The 22,245-nt window shown below is 48.7% G+C and overlaps 1 protein-coding gene across 2 annotated transcripts in view; it reads left to right on the top strand.

Moving 5' to 3' along the window:
- Positions 1-22,245, top strand: part of LOC146839266 (E3 ubiquitin-protein ligase TRIM11-like) — a 342,111-nt gene that overhangs the window by 68,432 nt on the left and 251,434 nt on the right. For both annotated transcript variants that reach the window (XM_085651307.1, XM_085651306.1), the window contains one exon: positions 17,855-18,085. In XM_085651307.1, the coding sequence (XP_085507433.1) occupies positions 17,855-18,085 (231 nt within the window). The remainder of the gene's footprint in view (positions 1-17,854; positions 18,086-22,245) is intronic.

Below are 22,245 nucleotides of genomic sequence, written 5' to 3'. Positions count from 1 at the left end.
CCAAGTTTGGAGTAAGATCATTTGCAGTACTATCTACACTGTTGTCAAAATGGATATTAAAGTCGCCCAACAAGGTAAAATTGGAGGGGGACAAAACTAATTCTGCCGCAAAAGATGGTAGTGTAATGTGAAATTGTTTCAGAGGGCCTGGAGGGCGATAGACAAGTGTTCCTGTAAAGCTGTCATTAGGGGAGAGCTTAAGGGAGAAGGACATGCTTTCGCAGTCTGGGATAGGGTCCGGAGTACAGTAGCATTGATAAATAGATTTATAGATGATTGCAAGTCCTCCGCCTTATGCAGTATGCTTACTTCCAAGTTGCTGTAGTTTTTCACCAAAGTTGGTGCCGGTAGTGCTGTTCTCTCTAAATGCACCTTACTGGGTTTAGGCTTTCATCAGTTGAGAGCAAAACTAGTAGAGAGCAGAGAAAAGTTCTGGGGTTGCTGAAATGCTGCGGCCAAGTCTTCACAGGCCACAGTACCACTGCACAGGCCCACAGGTACATCCCGGGTGATCTCATCAGCTCTTTGACTCAAAGGAGACTTTTAAACACCAGGGTAGAGGGAGCAAACTGCCTGTCATCCCAGCACATTTTACCCTATGGCATTCTGGTAAATGCAGTATGCTTCAATCAATCAACCAATCAATCAGGGAGGTTTTAAGCACGCTACTCACCGTGAGGGTCTCAAGGTGCTGGGAGAAGGGGAGAGCAGCTCTGATCAGTCGAAGAGCCAGGTCTTGAGGGTCTTCATGAAGATGTGTATGGTGGGGGGCGCGTCTGATGTTGACCAGCTGCTCATTCCAGGTCTTGGCCGCGATGTAGGAGAAGGTTCTTCCACCTGTTCTAGCTCTTCAGATGCATGGGGGTTCGGTGTGGGTGAGGTCAGCGAATCGGAGGTTCCTCTTGGGTATGTGGAAGGAGATTCTTTCTTTGAGATATTGATGTCCGGTGTTGTGGAGGCATTTGTAGGCGTGGGTGAGTATCTTGAAAGTTACTCTTTTCTTGACGTGGAGCCACGCAGGTGCATGGTGATGTGTTCATGTTGAGGGATGCCGAGGACGAGCCTGGTTGCAGTGTTCTTTATGGGCTGGAGTTTGCGGAGCAGAGACTTACTCCAGTATTGGACCCTTTCATAGATTCACATGCCTGAATCAATCCCAGTCGTCGAGACGGGAGTCTCCGGTACATAAAAAAGCATTGCTTAGTATCATAGCAAACTGAAAAAAGGCCTAGGCCCATTTTCCTTTGCAACCCATAACCTTCGTTATGTAAAAAAGGACTAAACTTGTCCCTGAACCAATCAGAGCCTCTCACCCTCTAGAACACTCTTGAGAGAACCTTCTGCCCTCAGATTTTCTACCGCACGTTGTGCTAGGGAGTCTCCTTTGAGCTCTGCTCAAATTCTACAGTTGCTATTAGATTAAGGAGATTTTTTCACCTGAACTTTCTACTTCATCTTGGAGAATGGCTGATAAAGAAAAGAAAGGCTTGTTTAGGGCCTGTGCCACCTGTTCAAAGAAGAGGTTATATACTGATGATCCTCATAAGGACTGTATATACTGCCTTTACCCACACCACCAGGCGAAGGAGTGTAAGGTATGTCGCACCTTTTCTAATAAGACTCGAAGGGATCGTGAAGGCAGACTGTTAATTTGGCTCCAGAAACTTAAAACCAGGAAGGACGTCGTGTCTAGTGACAGTGATGAGGCGTCAACTGTTTCACGGAGATCTCAGAAGAGAGGCAGATCTCCTCAGGCTCTTACCTCAGGGGAGAAACCTGAGAAGGCTCTTAAAAAGACCACTTCTGTGTCTTCAGAGCGCAGTCCCTCAAAATCTCCTAAATCTAAAGAAAAGGAGAGCAAGGGTCATGCTTCAGGGGTGAAACAGTCAAAGAAAACAAATTCTGAGCCTTCAAAATCACCCCTTGAAATTAAACATATGCTGAAACAGCCAGCGTCTACTTCACCTGAGGAGAAATTAGAAAAATCTACATCGTCGACGGGATCGTCGACGAAGAAAGTAGCGTCGTCGACGAAGAAGAGTGAAGTAAAAGTCATTATTAAACCTATACTCTCGTCGACGATGGCATCGTCGACGGCAGCGTCGACGACGAGAGCGTCGACGTCGACGACAATGACGACGACCACAACTACATCGTCGACGGCACCGTCGACCACGGTGACAACTGCATCGACGACGATGTCTACAGCGTCGACGACGGCATCGACGACGGTGTCGTCGGCGGTTACAATGGCAATCTCGTCGACGGGCTCGTCGACGAGGGAAAAAACCCCAGAAAAGCGGGATTTTGCCAGGAAAAGGAGAATTACCCCGGATATTACGTCTCCTAGTAAGGTAACACCTCTGGTTCCATCCCATTTATTGGAGGAGGAGGATTCGCAGGACGATGATAATGAGTGTCCGTTTGGCTATGCAAGTAGCCCTTCTCAGTTACATGTTAAATGTCAGGAGGATGACTGGGAAGATGAGTATGGGGGTTATCAGGACCGCCCCCGACAACATGATCAGGAAGAGATGGTGAGTGTTCCTGCTACTCTTCTGACGGATTTGCAGTTCATGTAGGAGGATTACAAGAAGAGGCATACTTTGCCCAAAGGATGCCAGTGGCTCCGACGCACTCTGTTCCATGTACACCAGTGCGAAGGCAGGAGGTACCAGTTCCGCGGCCAATATCACCTTTGCCACAGCCGGTTCTGGACACATCTGAGGATGAAGAGCAGGAGGAAGGGGAGATAATAGATCCTAGTAAGGAATGGGATGAGTATTTGATTCCGTCCCCTTCATCTCTGTCACCGAGACCTGTGGATTCCCCTCCGGAGGACATTGGAGGGTTCCATAATCTGATGGAAAGAGCCGCGCAGAGATTTGCGCTCAATATGTCATCAGAAAAAGCAGAATGCTTTTTATATGATTTCAAAGAACCATTTCGCAAGTAGGTTAGATCTCTTCCAATTCTGAGTCATCTTTGGGAGGAAGGGCTCAAAGATATGGAGACGCCGGCAACGGTTACTCCAGTGCTGGCTAGACTGGACAAAAAATACAAAGCGCCTTCCGATGCTCCGGCTTGTTTATTAGGTCACCCCAAACCGGACTCGGTTATAACTGAAGGGCGCAGCAGAAATCGAGGAATCCGTCTGCTCCAATTTCGACGCCACCGGACAGAGAGGGCAGGCGCTTGGATAATGCAGGGAAAAGGTTTTCGTCCATGTCTGCTCTTCTGGTCAGGGCAGCAAATGCCCTAGCCATCCTGGGCAGGTATGATAGGCAGATGTGGTGTTACCTATCGCCATACATTGATAGCATACCTGAAGCGGACAGACAAGAGGCCAGAAAGATCCTCCAGGAAGGTGAAAGGACTTCGGCTGAAGTCATAGATTGTGCAATGGACATTGCGACCACGGCCTTCAGATCTCTGGGAGGAGCGGCTGTTTTACGCAGACAAGGATGGTTAAGAGCAACATCTTTTAGGCCTGAAGTCCAGAATAAGATCTTGGATCTTCCGTTCAATGGGGAAGATCTGTTCGGAAAACATGTAGATGAGGCCTTACAGAGTATCAAGAAGGATACGGAAACAGCGAAATCTCTTGGAACATTGCAGTATAGAAAAGTTCCTTTTCGTGGCTCACGAGGTAGGGGCCAACCTTCTTATAGAGGAGGTTATCAACAAGGCCGCTATTCTTCCTACTCCACATCATCCCAACCGTATCGTCAACAATATTCACAGAGACAGACAGGAGGTTTCACAAAATCTACTCCTAGAGGTCGAGGAGGTCGCCAAGGGAAAGACACCACCCGAAGACAATGACATCTTAGTGACACTTACTCCTCATATGTCGCATATTCCCCTGGGCAGAAGAATTTCCTATCATCATCAAAATTGGCAGCAGATAACGACGGACCAATGGGTCCTCCAAATAATACAATTCGGTCACACTTTAGAGTTTCTGGAAATCCCCCCTTGCTCACCACCAAGATCTCAAGAGGTCAAGTATTTACACCAGATGCGTCAAGAAGTTCGGACAATGCTCCGAAAGGGAGCAACAGAACCGGTACCGAATTCCCAGAAAGGAAGGGGATTTTATTCTCGGTTTTTTCTGATCAAGAAAAACATTCTTCAATGGCGCCCCATCTTGGATCTCAGATCCCTAAATACTTACCTCAAGGATCAAACCTTCAGAATGATCTCCCTCCAGGATATTCTGCTGCTGTTAAACCCAGGGGATTATATGACCAAACTGGACTTACGGGATGCGTATTTCCATATCCCAATCCATCCTTCACACAGGCAGTACCTTCGGTTCGTGGTGGCCGAGGATCATTACCAATTCAAGGTGCTCCCTTTTGGTCTAAAATCGGCCCGAGGATTTTTACAAAATGCCTGGCTCCAGTGGCAGTGGTTCTAAGGAGACAGAAACTCCAAGTGTTTCCTTACCTCGACGACTGGCTAGTCAAGGCTCCATCGGCAGCGTCAGCCCGGTTGTCAACGGAGGCTTGCATAGAACTATTTGCCAGATTAGGCCTCACTCTAAACGAGGAGAAGTCAACTCTGCAACCGTCAAGAACTATCACTTTCTTGGGAGCAATTCTGGATACGGAGGTAAACCGAGCGTTCCCCTCCGAGGAGAGACAGCAGGGAATAATATCTCTATCCCAGGCGTTTATAAAAAGAAGGTCTCTTTCAGTACGCAAGTACCAGTCATTGCTGGGAAAAATGTCATCTTGCATTCCCCTCGTACCGTGCTGCAGGCTACGGATGCGTCCGTTACAAGAGCAGTTGGATCTTCAGTGGCATCAAGCGACAGGATCCTTCGAGGATATAATCAGAGTGACGCCGATCATGATCCACGCGGCGACATGGTGGACCCGAAAACAAAACATCTCGCAGGGTCTTTCTTTTCTGACTCAGCCAGCTCCTTGGGTGATTACGACAGATGCGTCCTTATAAGGATGGGGAGCATTCCTTCAGGATCTGCAGGTCAGCGGACGTTGGAAAGCGGACGAACAACAATTGCATATCAACCTTTTGGAGCTCAGAGCTGTCCGCTTAGCATTGTTGGCGTTCCTGCCAAGGATTCAAGGTGCAGCCATGTTGGTAAGAACAGACAACACAACAGCAATGCACTACTTGAACAAACAGGGAGGAACAAGATCTCTCTCCCTGTCTCGGGAAGCCCAGTGGATATGGGAATGGGCTCTACGACACGGAATATCCATTACAGCGGAACATCTTCCAGGGGACCAGAACACCAAAGCGGATACTCTAAGCAGACTAAAGTCTGTCTGTCACGGTTGGGAAATCGACAACGGGATTTTACACAACATCTTCCAGAGATGGGGAACTCCAACAGTAGATCTGTTTGCGACAAGGGAGAACAGAAAATGCCGGTTCTTCGCAAGCTGGCTTCCCCAACGGGGATCTTGGGGGAATGCGTTTTTGATGGCATGGTCAGGCATCTTTCCCTACGCCTTTCCTCCAATTCCCCTCCTGCCGCAGGTTCTTATGAAGATCAAGAAAGAACCATGCAGGTTAATCCTGATAGCTCCGTGGTGGCCCAGACAGCATTGGTTTGCGGAGCTTCTTCTACTGTCAAGAGGAGCGACCGATTTGCCTGCAGCCGATACCATCTCTGCTGACAATGTTCCAGGGGGAAGTTCTGCATCCGGATCCGAAATCTCTGCATTTAGCAGCCTGGCTCCTGAATACTGTGAATTTCAGCATCTGAGCATCCCTACGGAGTGCAGGGAGATTCTATCTAGAGCCAGAGCGGATAGTACAAACAAGACATATCGGATGAAGTGGAAAAGGTACTATCTATGGTGCAAAAGATCTAACATTCATCCTCTGCACTCGGCAGCTCACAAGGTTATTCCATACCTCTTGCTTTTGGCTAAGTCAGGTTTGGCTCATGCATCTATAAAGGTACACCTAGCTGCAATTTCACGCTTTAGAAGAACGGCTTCTGGTCCATCTCTGTGGTCTGCTAGAGTCATCAAACAATTTATGAAAGGTCTGTTCCGAGTTTTCCCTCCAATAAAACCTCCACCACCTCTCTGGCAATTGAACGTCGTTCTGTCCCAGTTGAATAAACAGCCCTTTGAGCCAATTCACAGGGCGGAGCTGAAATTTCTTTCCTGGAAAGTTGCGCTTATCATTGCGCTCACTTCAGCCAGGAGAGTGGGGGAGATTCAGGCTCTCACGGTCCAAGAGCCTTTCTTGCAGTTCAAAGAGGACAGGATAATACTCAGGACTAATCCAAGATTCATCCCTAAGGTTCCGACTGACTTTCATTTGAATGAACCTTTAATTCTCAAAAGATTTTTTCCACAACCATCAACAGCGGCGGAAAGAGCTCTCCACTCGCTGGATGTCCAGCGTTGTTTGAAGTTCTATCTGCAGAAAACTAAGCCTTTCCGAAAGTCTTCACAGCTCTTTGTGGCCTACAGCGCACCCAGGAAGGGTTTCCCTTTGTCAAAGAGGGGAATTGCCAGATGGATATCAAGTGCCATAGAGTATTGCCATCAGGCAGCTGGCCGACCTTTGAATGCACGAGTCCGTGCACATTCTACAAGAGCAGTCTCCACCTCTACTGCTCTATTCGCAGGAGTGCCGATCCAGGATATCTGCAGGGCGGCGACCTGGACGAGTACGCACACCTTCACCAGGCATTACTGCTTGGATGCAGCCACAGGGAGAGATGTGGCGGTGGGAGAAGCGGTGCTGAGGAACCTTATCCAGTAGCGGTGAGCTTTCTTTACCATCCCTCCTTCCTTTATTATGAGCTTTGGCACATTTTATTGTTGTTGTTATAGTATTACCATTTGCAAAGTATTTTTGATATGTGGAATTTGGTTTACAGATGCCATTTTGTCACACTGTATATGTTTCCTGGATTCACGTTCTGAGTAACAAAAAATGTGCTCTTATTTACTGCTCGCTATTCTGATTCAGGCATGTGAATCTATGAAAGGCTCCAATACTGGAGTAAGAAAACAAGTTACTTACCTGTAACTGTAGTTCTCCAGTATTGGACCTTTCATAGATTCACATGCAACCCACCCTCCTCCCCTGAGAAGCTCACCTCGGATTTAGCACAAACAGTGTTATTGCACAAGTGCACGAAAATCTGAGGGCAGAAGGTTCTCTCAGGAGTGTTCTAGAGGGTGAGAGGCTCTGATTGGTTCAGGGACAAGTTTAGTCCTTTTTTACATAACAAAGGTAATGGGTTGCAAAGGAAAATGGGCCTAGGCCTTTTTTCAGTTTGCTATGATACTAAGCAATGCTTTTTTATGTACCGGAGACTCCCGTCTCGACGACGGGGAATGATTCAGGCATGTGAATCTATGAAAGGTCCAATACTGGAGAACTACAGTTACAGGTAAGTAACTTGTTTTCTTGTTGATTACGACGTAGCAGGTGTTTCCGTAGTCCAGTCTGCTGGTTATGAGTGCGTGGCTGACGGTCTTTCTCAATTCAGGAGGGATCCATTTGAAAGTCTTTCGGAGGATGCGGAGGGTGTTGAAGCAGGTGGATGCAATGGCGTTGATCTGTCGGGTCATGGAGAGGGAGGAATTGAGTATGATGCTGAGGTTTTGGGCGTGGTCTATGGGGGTGGGGGGCTGCTTAGGGCGGTGGACCACCAGGTATTGTCCCAAAGAAGGGGCGGGTCCGTGGATGAGGACCTCTCTCTTCTCCGAGTTGAGCTTCAGGCAGCTGCTGCTCATCCAGGCTGAAATGTCCTTCATTCCTTCCTGGAAGTTGAGTCTGGTGGTGATGGGGTCCTTGGTGAGGGAGAGGATGAGCTGAATGTTGTCAGCGTAGGATACTATGCTGAGTCCGTGCTGTCTAACAATGGTGGCGAGGGGGGCCATGTAGATGTTGAAGAGCGTGGAGCTGGGTGATGATCCTTGGGGTACTCCGCAGTTGATTTCTGTGGGTTCATAGAGGAAGGGTGGAAATCGGATTCTTTGGGTTCTGCCGGCGAGGAAGGAGTGGATCCATTTGAGGGTGATTCCGTGTATGCTGGCCTCGTGGAGTCTGGCGGTGAGTGTGCGGTGGGAGACGGTGTTGAAGGCTGCAGAGAGTTCGAGAAGGCTCAGGGCTGTGGTGTGTCCTTGGTCAAGGAGGGTGCGGATGTCGTCAGTGGCGGCAAGTAAGGCAGTCTCAGTGCTGTGGTTGCTGCGGAATCCTAACTGGGAGGGGTTGAGGATGGAGTTTTCTTCAATTAACTTTATCAGTTGGATGTTGACAGTCTTCTCGGTGACTTTTGCTGTGAAGGGGAGGAGGGAGATGGGTTGGTAGTTCTTGAGGTCCGTGGTATCTGCTGAGGGCTTCGTGAGTAGGGGTCTGACTTCTGTGTGTTTCCAGTCATCGGGGAAGACGGCGGTTTTGAAGGTGGGGTTGATGGTGCGTTGTAGTTCCAGGGCGATGGTGGCGGTGGCTCTGTGAAAGATATGCTGGGGTCCATGGGGGTTCCTGAGTGGATGCCTTTCATGATTGATGCAGTGTCTTCGGTGGTAACTGGGGTCCAGGAGGAGATGGTGAGCTGGCTGGCATTGCTGGAGGCTGGGGTGGTTTCGGAGTCAGGTGTCTGGTTGTTGACGTTGTCATAGAGGCCCTTGACCTTCAGATGGAAGTAGGATCCAGGCTTGTTGCAGAGGTCCTGGGAAGGGGTGATGTCCGTGGGTTCGCTGGGGAGTTTGGTGAATTCCTTGATGATGCTGAAGAGTTCCTTGGAGTTGCTGGAGTTGGCCAGGATCTTGTTTTGGATGAAGGTCCTATTGGTGGATCTGATGCTTAATTCAAAGTTGCTGTAGTTTGTCACCAAAGTCTTTCCAGGTATTGCAGTTATCTCTAGACATGTGTTTCTGTGTTTAGCCCTTCATCGGTAGAAAGCAGAAGTAGTAGAGAGCAGAGAAAGCGTATCTGGGGTTGCTGAAATGCTGCCCAAGTATTCATAGGTCACAGTATCATGCCACGGGTGCATCCCAGGTGAGCTAGTCACCTCGTCAGCTCAAGGGAGCCTTTTAAACACAAGGGATGAGGAAGTATACTGCCTCTCATCCTAGCACAGTTCAACCCATTGCATTCTGGTAAATTCAGTACCTTGTTTTAAAGTTTCTGACTAAAGTTGGTGCAGGTAGTGCTGATCTCTCTAGACACTTGTTTCTGGGTTTAGCCCTTCATCGGTAGAGAGCAGAGTCATCTGGGGTTGCTGAAAGTCTGCTGAAGTCTTCACAGGTCACAGTAGTTCTCCACAGGCACACAGGTGCATCCCAGGTGAGCTCATCAGCTTGTTGGCTGAAGGGAGCCTTTTAAACACAAGGCGGGAGGGAGCACACTGCCTCTCATCCCAGCATAGTTCATCCCATTGCATTCTGGTAAACGCAGTACGCTTACTTCAAAGTTGCTGTAGTTTTTATGTGTTTAGAGAGAACAGTGTACGTCATCCCCACAACAAAGTTAGGCACCAGATTCTTTGGAATGTGGACTCTTTTCTCCAGTGGACACTGTAGGTACGCTGCCACCATTGCAGCTGGACTCTACCTGCCTGTCTCTGATGTCCATCTCTTTGAGGCTCCTTTTATGAGCCAGTCACTATCAGGTCAGTTTCTCCTCCATGGCCACTTTCTTTTCATCCATTTTTATCTTGGCCACATGCAGCTGGAGTTCCCTCTCAGCCCTCCTGCCCTCCAGTTCCTCTGGGGACAGGCCTCAGGAGGACACAACGCTGTCTGCCCTGGCAGTGAGCTTTACTCCAGGACACAACTTGCTCTCCTCCTGTAGGTTTTGCAGCGCAGGACCTGGGCTCAGGTCCTCCTCTTGCCCCTCCATATTCTATCCCTCATGCTGATTGGAAGAAATTTGGTTACTGTTTGTTAGAAATTGGAGGCCTCAGTTACAATATTTTGGCGCGTGGCAGTGAAGCGCGCCCTTCTGCTGCGCTGCCGTGCGTCAAAGTGAAAGGGGAGGATTGCGCCAGATCTACAAGATACGGCAAATTCCTCTCCTTCTCCCCTGCACTGGCGCGCACACAGCAGCCATGCGCCAGTGCTGACACTCTTGCATTATTTGCAAGGGCGCCTGCACTGAGGGGAAGGTAGACCTTCCTGCACAAAAACAATAATTAAAGGCATTTTCCTCTTTCTATGGCATAGAAAGAGGACAAAACAAGGAGAAATAAAAGTATTTCTCCTCATTGCGCCTCCTTACACCTCCCCTGGGAAGGCGCAGGATTCTGACGCATTCCCAGGTTTATCAAATGTCATAAATCTGGGAATGCGACAAGTTGCATAGATGTTGCGTGGGAACACCCACAGCAACTCCCGTGCAATGCCCCTTCCACACAGAGTTATGCGTGAAAGGGAAACACATTTACAAGGCCATGAAATGACAGGCAGGGTGACTGCACGTGGCCATGTAAATATGGGGAGACCCAGTGCACGGCAGGTGCGTCAATAAAAGTGACGCATCATTGGCAGCACAATGGGCCTGTAAATAAGCCCCAGAGGTTCTGGGTGCCAGAGGTATGCACCCTGTCCAAAGAGGAACCACAGTCCTAGTCAAGGTGTGTCAGATACAGACTGTAAATTAACCTGTGCTCACCCTCTGGTAGCGTGCCACAGAGCAGGCAGGCTTAACTTGACAGGCAATGTGCAGAGTATTTGTGCAACACTTCAAACAGTAAAACTGTGTAAACACCTCAAAATGACTCCACACCAATCTAGAAAGCACACTTGAATTGTTATGAACAAAACAAGACCAAAACAACAAAAATCCAAAAAGTAGAAGACCAAATATGATTTTTTTAAAGAATATCTTGAAAGCATAAAGCGCCGACCGAGGCTCTCTGGTCGCACTTGACTGGGTCAAATCCAACAGTTCATACTGATGGCGATGGAGCGCGGATCGTATAAAGGAGCCACGCCAGGCCCATTGCAAACGGTACCTTGTTGGAGGTTGCATCGCTGTTGAAAAACAGGATGTGAGTAGCAGTTTGAGGCGATGCATCAACATTGATCCTTAGGATGTAGGTGATGTCAGTTTGGAGTCACGCAGTTGGAGATGCGTCATCACCGTACCCCACTGATAAAGGCGATGTGCCATTGTAGAGCCACGCAGCCAGCAATGCAATGTCCTCAAATCGTCAATGTGTCAGCGACGAAGGAGATGTGTTGGTTCTGACTTGCACAATAACTGCAATGTGTGGATTATTGTGGTTTCTGCACAAAAAACCCACTTCCAAGGGCCCAGGATTGGATTGGCACCACTTGGCAGGGCAGGACTTGCAGATGGCAGAGTCCAGGTGCTGTTGCAGAGTTGCTGGAAGTCTTTGATATCCCTGAGACTTCATAACAGGAGGCAAGCAGACACGCCCTTGGAGTCACTCTGGGTTCAAGTGGTTTAGATCAAGTCTTTCTCACTCAGACAGAGAGGGCAGCAGGCAGATCAGCACGGCAGAAAAACTGTTCTTCCATATCAGCAGTCTAGCAAAGTGGCAACTCTTCAGCAGTACAGCAGTCCTTCTTCCTGGCAGTGTCCACTGGTCCAGTAGTGCACTGAAGTGGTAGGGTCAGAAGTCCAATTCTCATACCCAGTGGTGACTTTGAAGAGGGTCTTTGAAGTGCACAGAGGACCTCCCTCCCAGCTCTGGCTCCAGACTCGCTACAGTGGATTCAGCAGTCCTTTGAGTGGGGACTGGACACGGCTATTTCAAGTATAAGTGTCAGCTACTCCCTCCCCATTCTGCTCATGAAGACCCATCATGATGAGAATGGCCCATCAGTCACTCCTAAGTTCCCTTTGTATGTGGCTGTGTAGAGGGAATGCCCAAAGGGCAGCGGTCACCCTCCCCAGACGTGTATTGGAGACAGACTGCAGGCACACAGGGCTAAGAGCAGAAAAATGCCAACTTTTTAAAAGTGTCATTTTTAAAAGGGTAGAGATAAAATCATCTTGACCAGTAAAGACGATTTATCACTAACATTCCAATGATATGAAACATAACAGATCTCATCCTTCTCAATCAGGAATTACAATTTATAGGTGTAATAAGGAACTCCCAATGTTAATCTATGAGAGGGGTAGGCCTCACAGTCAAAAAAGTAATATGGGGGTTTTTCACTACTAGGATATGTAAAGCTTAAATGTACATGCCATGCCTTTTTAATCACACAGTACCCTGCCCTATGGGTTACCTAGAGCCTACCATAGGGGGCGACGTATTTGTAATAAAAGGGGAATTTAAAGCTTGGCAAGGGGTTTTTAAATGCCAAGTTGACATGGCAGTAAAACAGCACACAGAGGCTCTGCAGTAGTTGTCCTAAGACGTTACTTAGGGTGGCACAATCAGTGTTGCAGGCCCACTAATAGCATTTAATTTACAGGCCCTAGGCATGGGTAGTGCACCTTACTGGGGACTTAAAAGTGAATTAAAAACACCAATTGTGGATAAGTCAATGTAACCATGTTTTAGGCGAAATGTTTGGGGTGACCCTTCAAAGAGGGCCATTTTCCAACACTGGTTGATTGAGGGTGATCACCCTATTCCTGTAGAAACCCCAATCATTGTCTGGGTGAAGTCACAGGTAACTCCAAATTAACTTGTGCTCAACCCTCTGGTAGCTTGGCACAAGCAGTCAGGCTTAACCTAGAGGCAAGGTGTAAAGTATTTACACAGCAATTCAAACAGTAATAATGTGAAAACATAACAGAAGAAAAATCCCCCTCCAATTAAGTAAAATGTAATAAATAAAACAAGACCAAAACAGCAAAAATCCAATCAGTAGAACCAGACATTTGCAATTATAAAAATGTAGGTGACAATAGTGTCTAGAAGCAGAAAGTGCCACTTGTGGCTATCAGGTAGTGCGTGACCGGGAAAAAGTTGCATGTTCAGGCCGACCCAATGGAGTGTGGGTTGGGTAGAGGGATCAGGTTAGTGCAGCTGAAAGAGTTATCTTCTCAGTCCAGTGTCAAGAGTATTGTGTACTGTAGAAGGGGCCACGAGGATCAGGCAGAGCATCACGGGTGTCCATCGAAGTAGTGAGAAGGACAGGCCAAGCGTCATGAACGGTCTTTGTTGCAATGCAAAAATTCTGCCTACCTCGTGGACGGGTGTGGCTGCAACTTTGCATTGGGGGTCACCGCGACAGTCGATGCTGCAGCGCAAAGAGTAGGTTCACCAGAAAATTTCAGTGGCGGTTGGTGCGGTCTTGGCACAAACAAGCCCTTTTGCATTCATGAAGAGGCAAAAAACTTCAGAGGAGCTCAACTGACCTGCACCAAGGGTCCAGGACGTCAGGGGCACCACAGGAAGTTACTCCAACAGAGGTCATCAGGGACAGGCAGGCCCAGTTGCAGGTCCAAGCTGCAGGTCAGCTGCGAAGTTGCGGGGAGACTCTGGAGCTTGTCATATCCTTGTAGCTCAGAATAGCAGGTCAACTGGTTGACCCTTGGAATCACTTCCGCCTGGGATGGTGGGTGTAGGTCCAATCTTCCTTCTCAGCAAGCAAGACAGCTGAGTGGCAGTCCTGCTGACAGCAAAGCAGCACAAGCAGTCCTTCTTCTGTAGTATTCGCAGGTACAGAAGAGTTGGTGTTTGAGGTCCGACATTTATACCTGGTGCCTCTTTTGAAGTAGGAGAAACTTCTACAGGTTTCCCTTTGAAGTGCACACATTCCTTGCCTCCTTTGTCCTGGGTCCAGACAGGGGGTATGCAATTATTTATGTGGAGGCAGGATACAGCCAATTCAGGTATAAATGGGGCTGTCCCTAACTCCGCCCTCCCATCCTGCCAGTGATGACCAATTCAGGCTCATCTAAGCTCTGTATTGTGTGTGGCTGTCTCGGAGGAATACACAAACTCTGACTGCCAAATAAGCCCAGAAATGTGACCCAGAAACAGACTGTAGGTAGAAAATGGCTAAGGCAGGGAAAAGCCAACTTTCTACTAATGGCAATTTCAATACTGTAACCAAACATTCAACTTCACCGTAAAAATACATTTTCATTACAATTCTAAAGACCCCAAGCATGAACTGTTTCCCTGTTCCCATCTGGAGGTTATAACTTTTTAAATATAATAAGGTAACTCCAATGTTATCCAATAGGAGAAGCTGGATTGCAGTAGTGAAACACAAATGTAAGAGTTTTTCACTACCAGGACATGTAAAACCTAAAATGACATGCCTTACGTTTTAAATACATTGAACTCTGCCCTCTGGGCTGCTTAGGGCCTACCCTGGGGTTGATATATATGTATTAAAAAGGAAGGATTGGGCCTGGCAAAAGGTTTATTTTCGAGTTCAAAATATCAGGTTGTAGGTTGTAGGTTTATTTATTATGCTTGATTAATTAAAACCATTGCATATACAAAAGAATAAAATATCTTACATTTTTTGATAAAATCATTATAAAAATTCCAATCTTTTTATCAGCAACGATAATTAGAATGATTTGTAAAATTTTACACGTGTTAAAGAAAGTGCACAAATTATTAAGACATTCTGCACATTAGTCGTATTGACTGTCAGTATTGTTTCGACTGTGTCCGTTCTGGTAATGATTGTCAGTTCTTGTAGTAAGTAGTCGTTGGGCCACTCGGTCCGGTGTTTCAGTCTTTTTGCAGTTATGTCAAGGTATTTAATTAGCCGGCAATTTAGCTGGACCAGCTCAGGGTTGAAACACATTACCGCTGGTCTGCATGATCTGACTCCATACTGTTTGAACGCTGGCTTTAGCAGGGTGATCCTTATATCTTTTAACTTATTACAGGTGCATATGACGTGATTTGCGTCTTCGACACCGCTGCCGCATAAACGACAAGGCTGCACTCCTCCCTTTCTCTCCCAAGGTGGCATAAATTGATTGAAGGGGCCAACCCCCAGCCGGAGTTTTAGGAATTTTTCCTTGATGTTAATTTGTATTCCCATTTTCAGGTAGAGCTGGGGTTTTAGCATTTTGTAAGTGTTTAGGACCATCCAGCCATGCAATCGTTTGGCTAATGTTTTTTTATCCTCTATGGTGGATAATAAGCGGGTTACCTTTGTTAGGTTTTTTAAAAATGTGAACTGATTCGCCGGGACGTCCTACAAGTCTGTTAGACCTAGATGTATTATGGATTCCTGAAGGTATAGGCTTGCTGGTGATTTTCCTGGGTGGGAGAGTCAAAATATCAGTTTAATACTGCACACACACGCTGCAATGGTAGGCCTGAGACATGTTTAAAAAGGGCTACTTAAGTGGATGGCACAAAAAGTTCTGAAGGCCACCGAGAAGCATTTAATTTACAGGCTCTGGGTTTATGTAGTACCAGTGTACTAGGGACTTAAACGTAAATTAAATATGCCTATTGGGGATAAGCCAATATTACCTTTGTTTTACACTTCATTAAGCTCTGCCTGAGCACACTCATACATTTTTTACACTAGTCTTTTGTGTCCCCAAACAAACTGGGGCCAGGGCCATGGGCAGAGAGGCAGGAAATTCCAAACACCTCTGCGGTTGAAGCCTCCAGAACCTTCTCCTACTTCAATGCTGGCACCAGGCATAAATAATGGACCCTGAGACCCAACTCTTCAGTACACCTCTGGACCTGCTGTGCTGCTCTGTTGCCCTTCTTGCTGAGAAAGAAGATTGGACCTACACCCATCATCCCAGGCTAAAGGGACTCCAAGTGTCAGCTGACTGACCTCCTGTTGTGTGCATCTTGGAAATGATAAGCTCCAGATGATCCCTGCATCTGCCCAGCTGACCTGCTGCTTGGACTTGCAACAAGACCTTCCTGAGCCCTTCTGGCCTCTTCTGGAGTGAGTTCCTGATCCCAAGGGGTGGCCCCTCAGATCCTGGACGGTTGGTGTGGCATCAGTTGAGCTCCCTCTTCAAAGAAGCGAGTATCCTGAATATTTGGGCTCTTTGACCACATATGGGCCAAGATCTTAACGCCTGCGCCATCCACCAACGCATAACTTTGGTGAACCTGACTCTGCGCTACAGTGACCACCAGAGATGACTGGTAAGGTGATAGCTGCACATCTCCTGTAGTAAGATTGCCTACATGAATCTCAAGCAATGACCATCTGCGACACCCAACAGGATCTTCACACTACTGCGACGACTGTCCACAATGCCCGACCTGCTCTTTGCGATACATTAATGACCATCCGTGGCTCTTTCCCTGCTCCTCCGGCCCCCTCCATTGCGAACACAACTCTTCGGGCTGGACTTTTTGAAGGTAGCTCTTTCAGTGGGACTAACCTGGTCCAGCCCCGGCTCCATCACGGCCAGCCTGAACTTGTGACTTTCACTCGGTCCTGCCCAACCAGAAAACCACGAGTAGCACTTTGTGCTTTTAGGCGCTATACTTACTTGAAATATTTGAATTTGCATATCTACGGTTCTACTGATTGGATGTTTGTCGTTTTTGGTCTCAATAATTTATTACATTTGACTCTTTTTTTCAAAATTGATGTGGGATTTTTTTGTGTTGTTTTCTCTTTTATTTCTGTTTGAAGCGTTACATCCATTCATTACACATTGCCTCTAAGTTAAGCCTGTCTGCTTTGTGCCAAGCTACCAGAGACATGAGCGCAGCTTAATTTGGGGTGTGCTTGTGTTTCACCCTGACAAAAATTCTGGTTGCCCAAAATGCGATTTATGAAGCCACGTAAGGCCACTTTGGCTGGCCCGAGTGGCTTCATAATTCCAGATTAACGCAATGCAACTCAAATCACTTTGTTTCGTCACTCTGGCCTGAGAAGGCATTCCATGGGCATTGTGTGAATGTTCCCATGCAACCCCCATGGATTTTGATGCATTCCCAGATTCAGCTCTGCTGGTAGACCTGGAAATGTGCGAAAAACATGCACCTTCTCAGGTGAGGCGCAACAAAGAGAAATATCTTCACTTCTCCCTGTTACTTCTTCTTTGTATGTGTGCTGCATTCTGTCTGAATATGCCTCAAGGGATTGTTTTTGTGCAGGAAGGTTCGCCTTCCTGCATGTAACACGGGCACCCTTGCACCATTGCGCAACGCTGCCTGCGTTGGCACCAGGCAGCCAAAACTGAACCAGGGCAGAGACAAAAGCAGGAATGTGCTGTATCTTTTCGAATACAGCGCATTGCTACCCTTTCCCAGTCAAGCAGCGCCCAATGTGGCGTGCTGCGCTGTAAAACTTTCTTGTAAATACCAAACAAAATACCAAAGCATACAAGGTATATGATTCAATCTTTCCACAGTTCTTCACATTCTCTGATCAGGATGTCGTCTCCAGTACTGACAGGCAGCTCACACGTCACAAGACATTGTCAAGGCTGGAAGGACATTCAAGCTGCAGTGATGGTGGCAGCGCACAGGCAGGAAGCGCCTCTCTGGGACAGACTGTGTTTCCAACCTGCGTGATGAGGCTGCGAGAAAGCCTGAAACCAGAGGCTGTCTGTCCTGGAGAGAACTTCCGGGTCAAAGGATGCCTCTTGTGCACTTCCCGGCTGGTTCTGTGTTTTCTTTGATGTTTGCATGCCGACCAGGGCCTCCTTGGCTTTGGCTATCACACCCCTAGTGGCAGGAAAGCACCAATTCAGCATTTTGTTTGCTGTTTATATTGCTTTCCCAAAATGTATTTGTGCGGCTTAAGATGTGCGAAGGTTTTGGCATCTTTCTGTGAATTTTCTCATAAAAATGCGCCCTAATGTTTTAGTGAGAAGGGAACTGCTGTCTGTAGGACCCTTAAGACACACAATTACTAACCATGTCAGAACAACAGCTATAAATGTTCTTTTAATAATTACAACACAGAAATATGTGCATTCCTGTCTCTTTGCTTCCTTTTTCTCAAAGGAAATATTCAGAAGTCAGAATCTAAAAATCGTGTGCCCGTTTTGGGATCTGAAAGTGTTTCTTGAAGAGGAGCAGCAGCGCCTTCTCGCCCACTGGGAGAATGAACACAAAGAGACCCTGAAGAAGAATCGGGGGGAGGTGGCAGCTTTGGAGGAGCAACAGAAGCACGTCACCAGCCTGCTGACGGAGATAGAGGAGTGGTGTCTTCTGCCAGACCTCGACTTCCTGAAGGTGAGAAGGGATCAGAGAATGAACTAGAGGTGATCTTTACTTGAGGAGCTCGGCCCTAGAGGGCCGCCCACAATTCTACTACAGGACCGGAGGCGAGGATTATGCTTCTCTTTCGAATTTATTGCCACTCACAGCAGCCAATCAAAAGGTTTTTGTATGCAAAAAACACTACACATCCCATGGTGCTCTCGGTACACATCACTTCCTGTATGTAGGCCACGTGGAGGCATGGAACGGCAGAGCCATTTTCGGGTCTCAGCCAGAGGTGGTTATTGAATCCGACGCCAGCCATTGGGGCTGTGGTGCGTGTTGCGGAGATATCTCCACAGGCGGGCGTTGGTCCCTGCGTGAACTCAATCTTCATATCTATTGCCTGGAACTCTTAGTGGGGTCGCTCACGATCCATACACTGTCACCCAATCGTCTCTCCTGTTGCATCCTACTTCGGATGGACAACATCTCGGTGGTGAGGTACATCAACAAATTGGGTAGCACGAGGTCCTCTCTGCTCGCAGAAATAGCGAAGGACTTCTGGCATTACTGCCTAAGCCATCAGATATCGGTGATAGCCGAATATATCCCGGGACAGTCAAACAATGTAGTGGACTGGAACTCCCGACACCTCAAGGATTACAGCGATTGGCAACTCCAACCCCAGATAGTCAGGTGGATGCAAGCGATCCGGGGCAGTTGCGAGATCAACCTATTTGCATCCAGGCTGAATCGATAGTTGGAGAAGTTCTTCAGCTGGGGGCCGGATCCGTTGGCATTGGCAACGGATGTGTTTTCCCAGGATTGGTCCAAGGGCTGGAATTATGCCTTTCCCCCGTTCATTTTGATCCCCAGGGTGACTACCCAAGTTTCTTGTCATCGGGCGGAAGTGATTTTAGTAACCCCCATGTGGAAGTCGCAACCTTGGTTCCCAGTATTGTTGGAAATGAGCTGCGACTCCCCCAGGATGATTCTCAATCAATCAATCAATCAAGCATTTATATAGCGCACTACTCACCCAGAGGGTCTCAAGGCGCTGGGGGAGGGGTTCCGCTACTGCTCGAACAGCCAGGTCTTGAGTTGCTTCCTGAAGGCGAGGTGGTCCTGGGTCAGGCGGAGGTGGGTCGGGAGGGAGTTCCATGTCTTGGCGGCGAGGTAGGAGAAGGACCGTCCCCCTGTGGTGGCTCTTCGGATGCGGGGGACGGCGGCGAGGGTGTGGCCGGTCGATCGAAGCTGGCGTTTGGGAGCGTAGAAGTTGAGGCGGCTGTTGAGGTATCCTGGGCCTTGGTTGTGTAGGGCTTTGTGTGCGTGGGTGAGGAGTCGGAAGGTGATTCTCTTGTTGACCGGGAGCCAGTGCAGGTCTCTCAGGTGTCCGGAGATGTGGCTGCGACGGGGGATGTCCAGGATGAGTCGTGCTGAGGCGTTCTGGATTCGCTGGAGTCTCTTCTGGAATTTGGCGGTGGTTCCGGCGTAGAGGGAGTTGCCGTAGTCCAGACGGCTGGTGACGAGGGCCTGGGTGACCGTCTTCCTGGTCTCGGTGGGGATCCACGGGAAGATCTTACGTAGCATGCGCAGGATGTTGAAGCACGACGAGGAGACGGCGTTGACTTGTCTGGTCATGGAGAGGGAGGAGTCCAGGATGAAGCCCAGGTTGCGTGCGTGGTCTGTTGGTTTGGGTGCGCTGCCTAGGGCGGGGGGCCACCAGGAGTCGTCCCAGGCGGAGGGTGAGGATCCCAGGATGAGGACTTCCGTCTTGTCCGAGTTCAGTTTCAGGCGGCTGTTCTTCATCCATTCGGCTACTTCTTTCATCCCTTCGTGAAGGTTGACTCTGGCGGTGGCGGGGTCGTTGGTGAGGGAGAGAATCAGCTGGGTGTCGTCGGCGTAGGAGATGATGTTGAGGTTGTGCTGGCGTGCAATGTCTGCGAGGGGGCTCATGTAGACGTTGAAGAGGGTTGGACTGAGCGAGGAGCCTTGAGGAACGCCGCAGATGACTTCGGTGGCTTCAGATCTGAACGGGGGGAGGCGGACTCTCTGTGTCCTTCCGGTGAGGAAGGAGATGATCCACTCCAGTGCCTTCTCCTGGATTCCGACGTTGCTGAGTCGCTGCACTAGTGTACGGTGGCAGACAGTGTCGAAGGCCGCAGAGAGGTCTAGGAGGATGAGGGCTGCTGTTTCTCCGTTGTCAAGCAGTGCTCGGATGTCATCGGTGGCTGCGATCAGGGTGGTCTCGGTGCTGTGGTTGGCCCGGAAGCCAGACTGCGAGAGGTCGAGGGAACCGTTCGTCTCGAGGAAGGCGGCCAGCTGCTTGTTGACGGTCTTCTCGATGACTTTGGCAGGAAACGGGAGCAGCGAGGTGGGGCGGTAGTTCTTGAGGTCGGTGGGGTCGGCTGATGGCTTCTTTAGTAGCGCGCTGAGTTCGGCGTGCTTCCAGCTCTCCGGAAAGGTAGCGGTGTCGAAGGAGGTGTTGATGATGTCCCGCAGGTGGGGTGCGATGACAGCGTCGGCCTTGTTGAAGACGTGGTGAGGGCAGGGGTCGGTAGGAGATCCGGAGTGCATGGAGTTCATCGTGCGGACGGTGTCTTCGGTGCTGATCGGGGTCCAGGCGCGGAGGGTGGTGGTGGGGGGCGGTGGTTCGGTCGTGGCGTGCGTCGGTTGAGTGCTGAAGCTGTTGTGTATGTCCGCGATCTTGTTGTGGAAGTAGGAGGCGAGGGAGTTGCAGAGGTCTTGCGACCTCTGCAATGCTCGACGATGCTCCAGGGCCCTCATGGAGAAATGCACCCGATGATGTTATAGGGACAGTTGTCTCTGATGGCCTGGAGACTTTCAGGCAAGGGTGGGAAATGCCAGGCTTTTCAGACGCAGCTGCGTCTTTCATCAACCAAGCCTGGGCTCCCTCCACCTGGAAACGATATTCTTCAGCCTGGAAAGGCTGGGTTTGTTGGTGCATGGACCAAAACGTGGATTCCATGGGGGCCGACCTACCCCATGTTGTAAATTTTCTGTCTGAAAAAGCATCAGAAGGTCTGGCATACCGTTCAGTTAACAATTTGCGTTTGGCCATTTCAGCTGGTCATTCTCAGACAGATGGCAAGCCGGTAGGTATGCATCCAGCAATTTGTAACCTACTAAAAGGTATTAGGGTTGCAAATCCACCTAAACCAAAGTATTCCTCTCTGTGGGATGTATCTCTAGTTCTTTCGTTATTTGACAAATGGTCACATAATGATATATTGACGCGGAAACCACTATCGTGCAAGTTAGCGATGCTTTTATGCCTATCTGCCTGTCGGCTTTCTTCCCATGTAAAAGCCTCTTTCAGGTAGAGCATTTACTCCAGAAGGAGTTTCATTTAATATTACAGCCAGAACTAAGACTCTGTGTTGAGTACCATGCTTTTCCTGGTAATGCAAAGCTATATGTAGTTCAATGTCTAAAGGTATATGAAGAATGTATAAGATCTATACAACCTGCTGGTGTGGTTCAATTGTTAATTGCTCTGCAAAAACCTTCTAAACCGATATCTGCGGCTACTATAGCCAGATGGTTAAAATCTGTCATGAAAGAAGCGGGTATTGATACCCAAGTGTATGGAGCACATTCTGTGCGCAAGCCATGGCCTCCAAATCCGAAGCCTCCGGTCCTGTAATAGAATAAAACATTAGCTAGCATTCGCACCAAGAATTTTCAATTCTATTAAGGACACGGAGGCGAGTGTTAGAAAGGGTAGACGGACCGGGAGGGTCGGCCGGGGTCAGGAGGAGAGGTCTCCGGGGAGAGCCGTCTCCAGCGATCGTACAGACAAGTAACTTCCCCCCCACAGACAGATACCACACACGGATAAGGTTCAGTGTTCTTTATAAGCACTTCTTAAGGTACGGTTGAATGGTACAAGGAGGTCTGGACTCAGGGGTCCCCTCGATTCAAGTCTCTCAAAGCAGGGTAAGGGGTAGCGGGACAGTCTGTTTACCAGTCAGGTAGTTCGGATGAGATGATGACTAGCTCACAATCCTCGAGCTTGGTGGTTTAGTTGGTACGGGCCGTGGCAGCGCCAGCAGGTCCCGGTCGAGATGGTCGGTACACGGTCCGCGGCAGCGCCAGCAGGTCCCGGAAAGATGGTCGATGTACGGTCCGCGGCAGCGCCAGCAGGTCCCGGTGAGGATGGTCGTTAC

This window comes from Triturus cristatus, chromosome 4_1 (assembly GCF_964204655.1).
Source record: "Triturus cristatus chromosome 4_1, aTriCri1.1, whole genome shotgun sequence".
Lineage (NCBI taxonomy): Eukaryota > Metazoa > Chordata > Amphibia > Caudata > Salamandridae > Triturus > Triturus cristatus.
The sequence above is the reverse complement of the archived record's forward strand: the minus strand, read 5'-3'. Positions and strand labels throughout refer to the sequence as shown.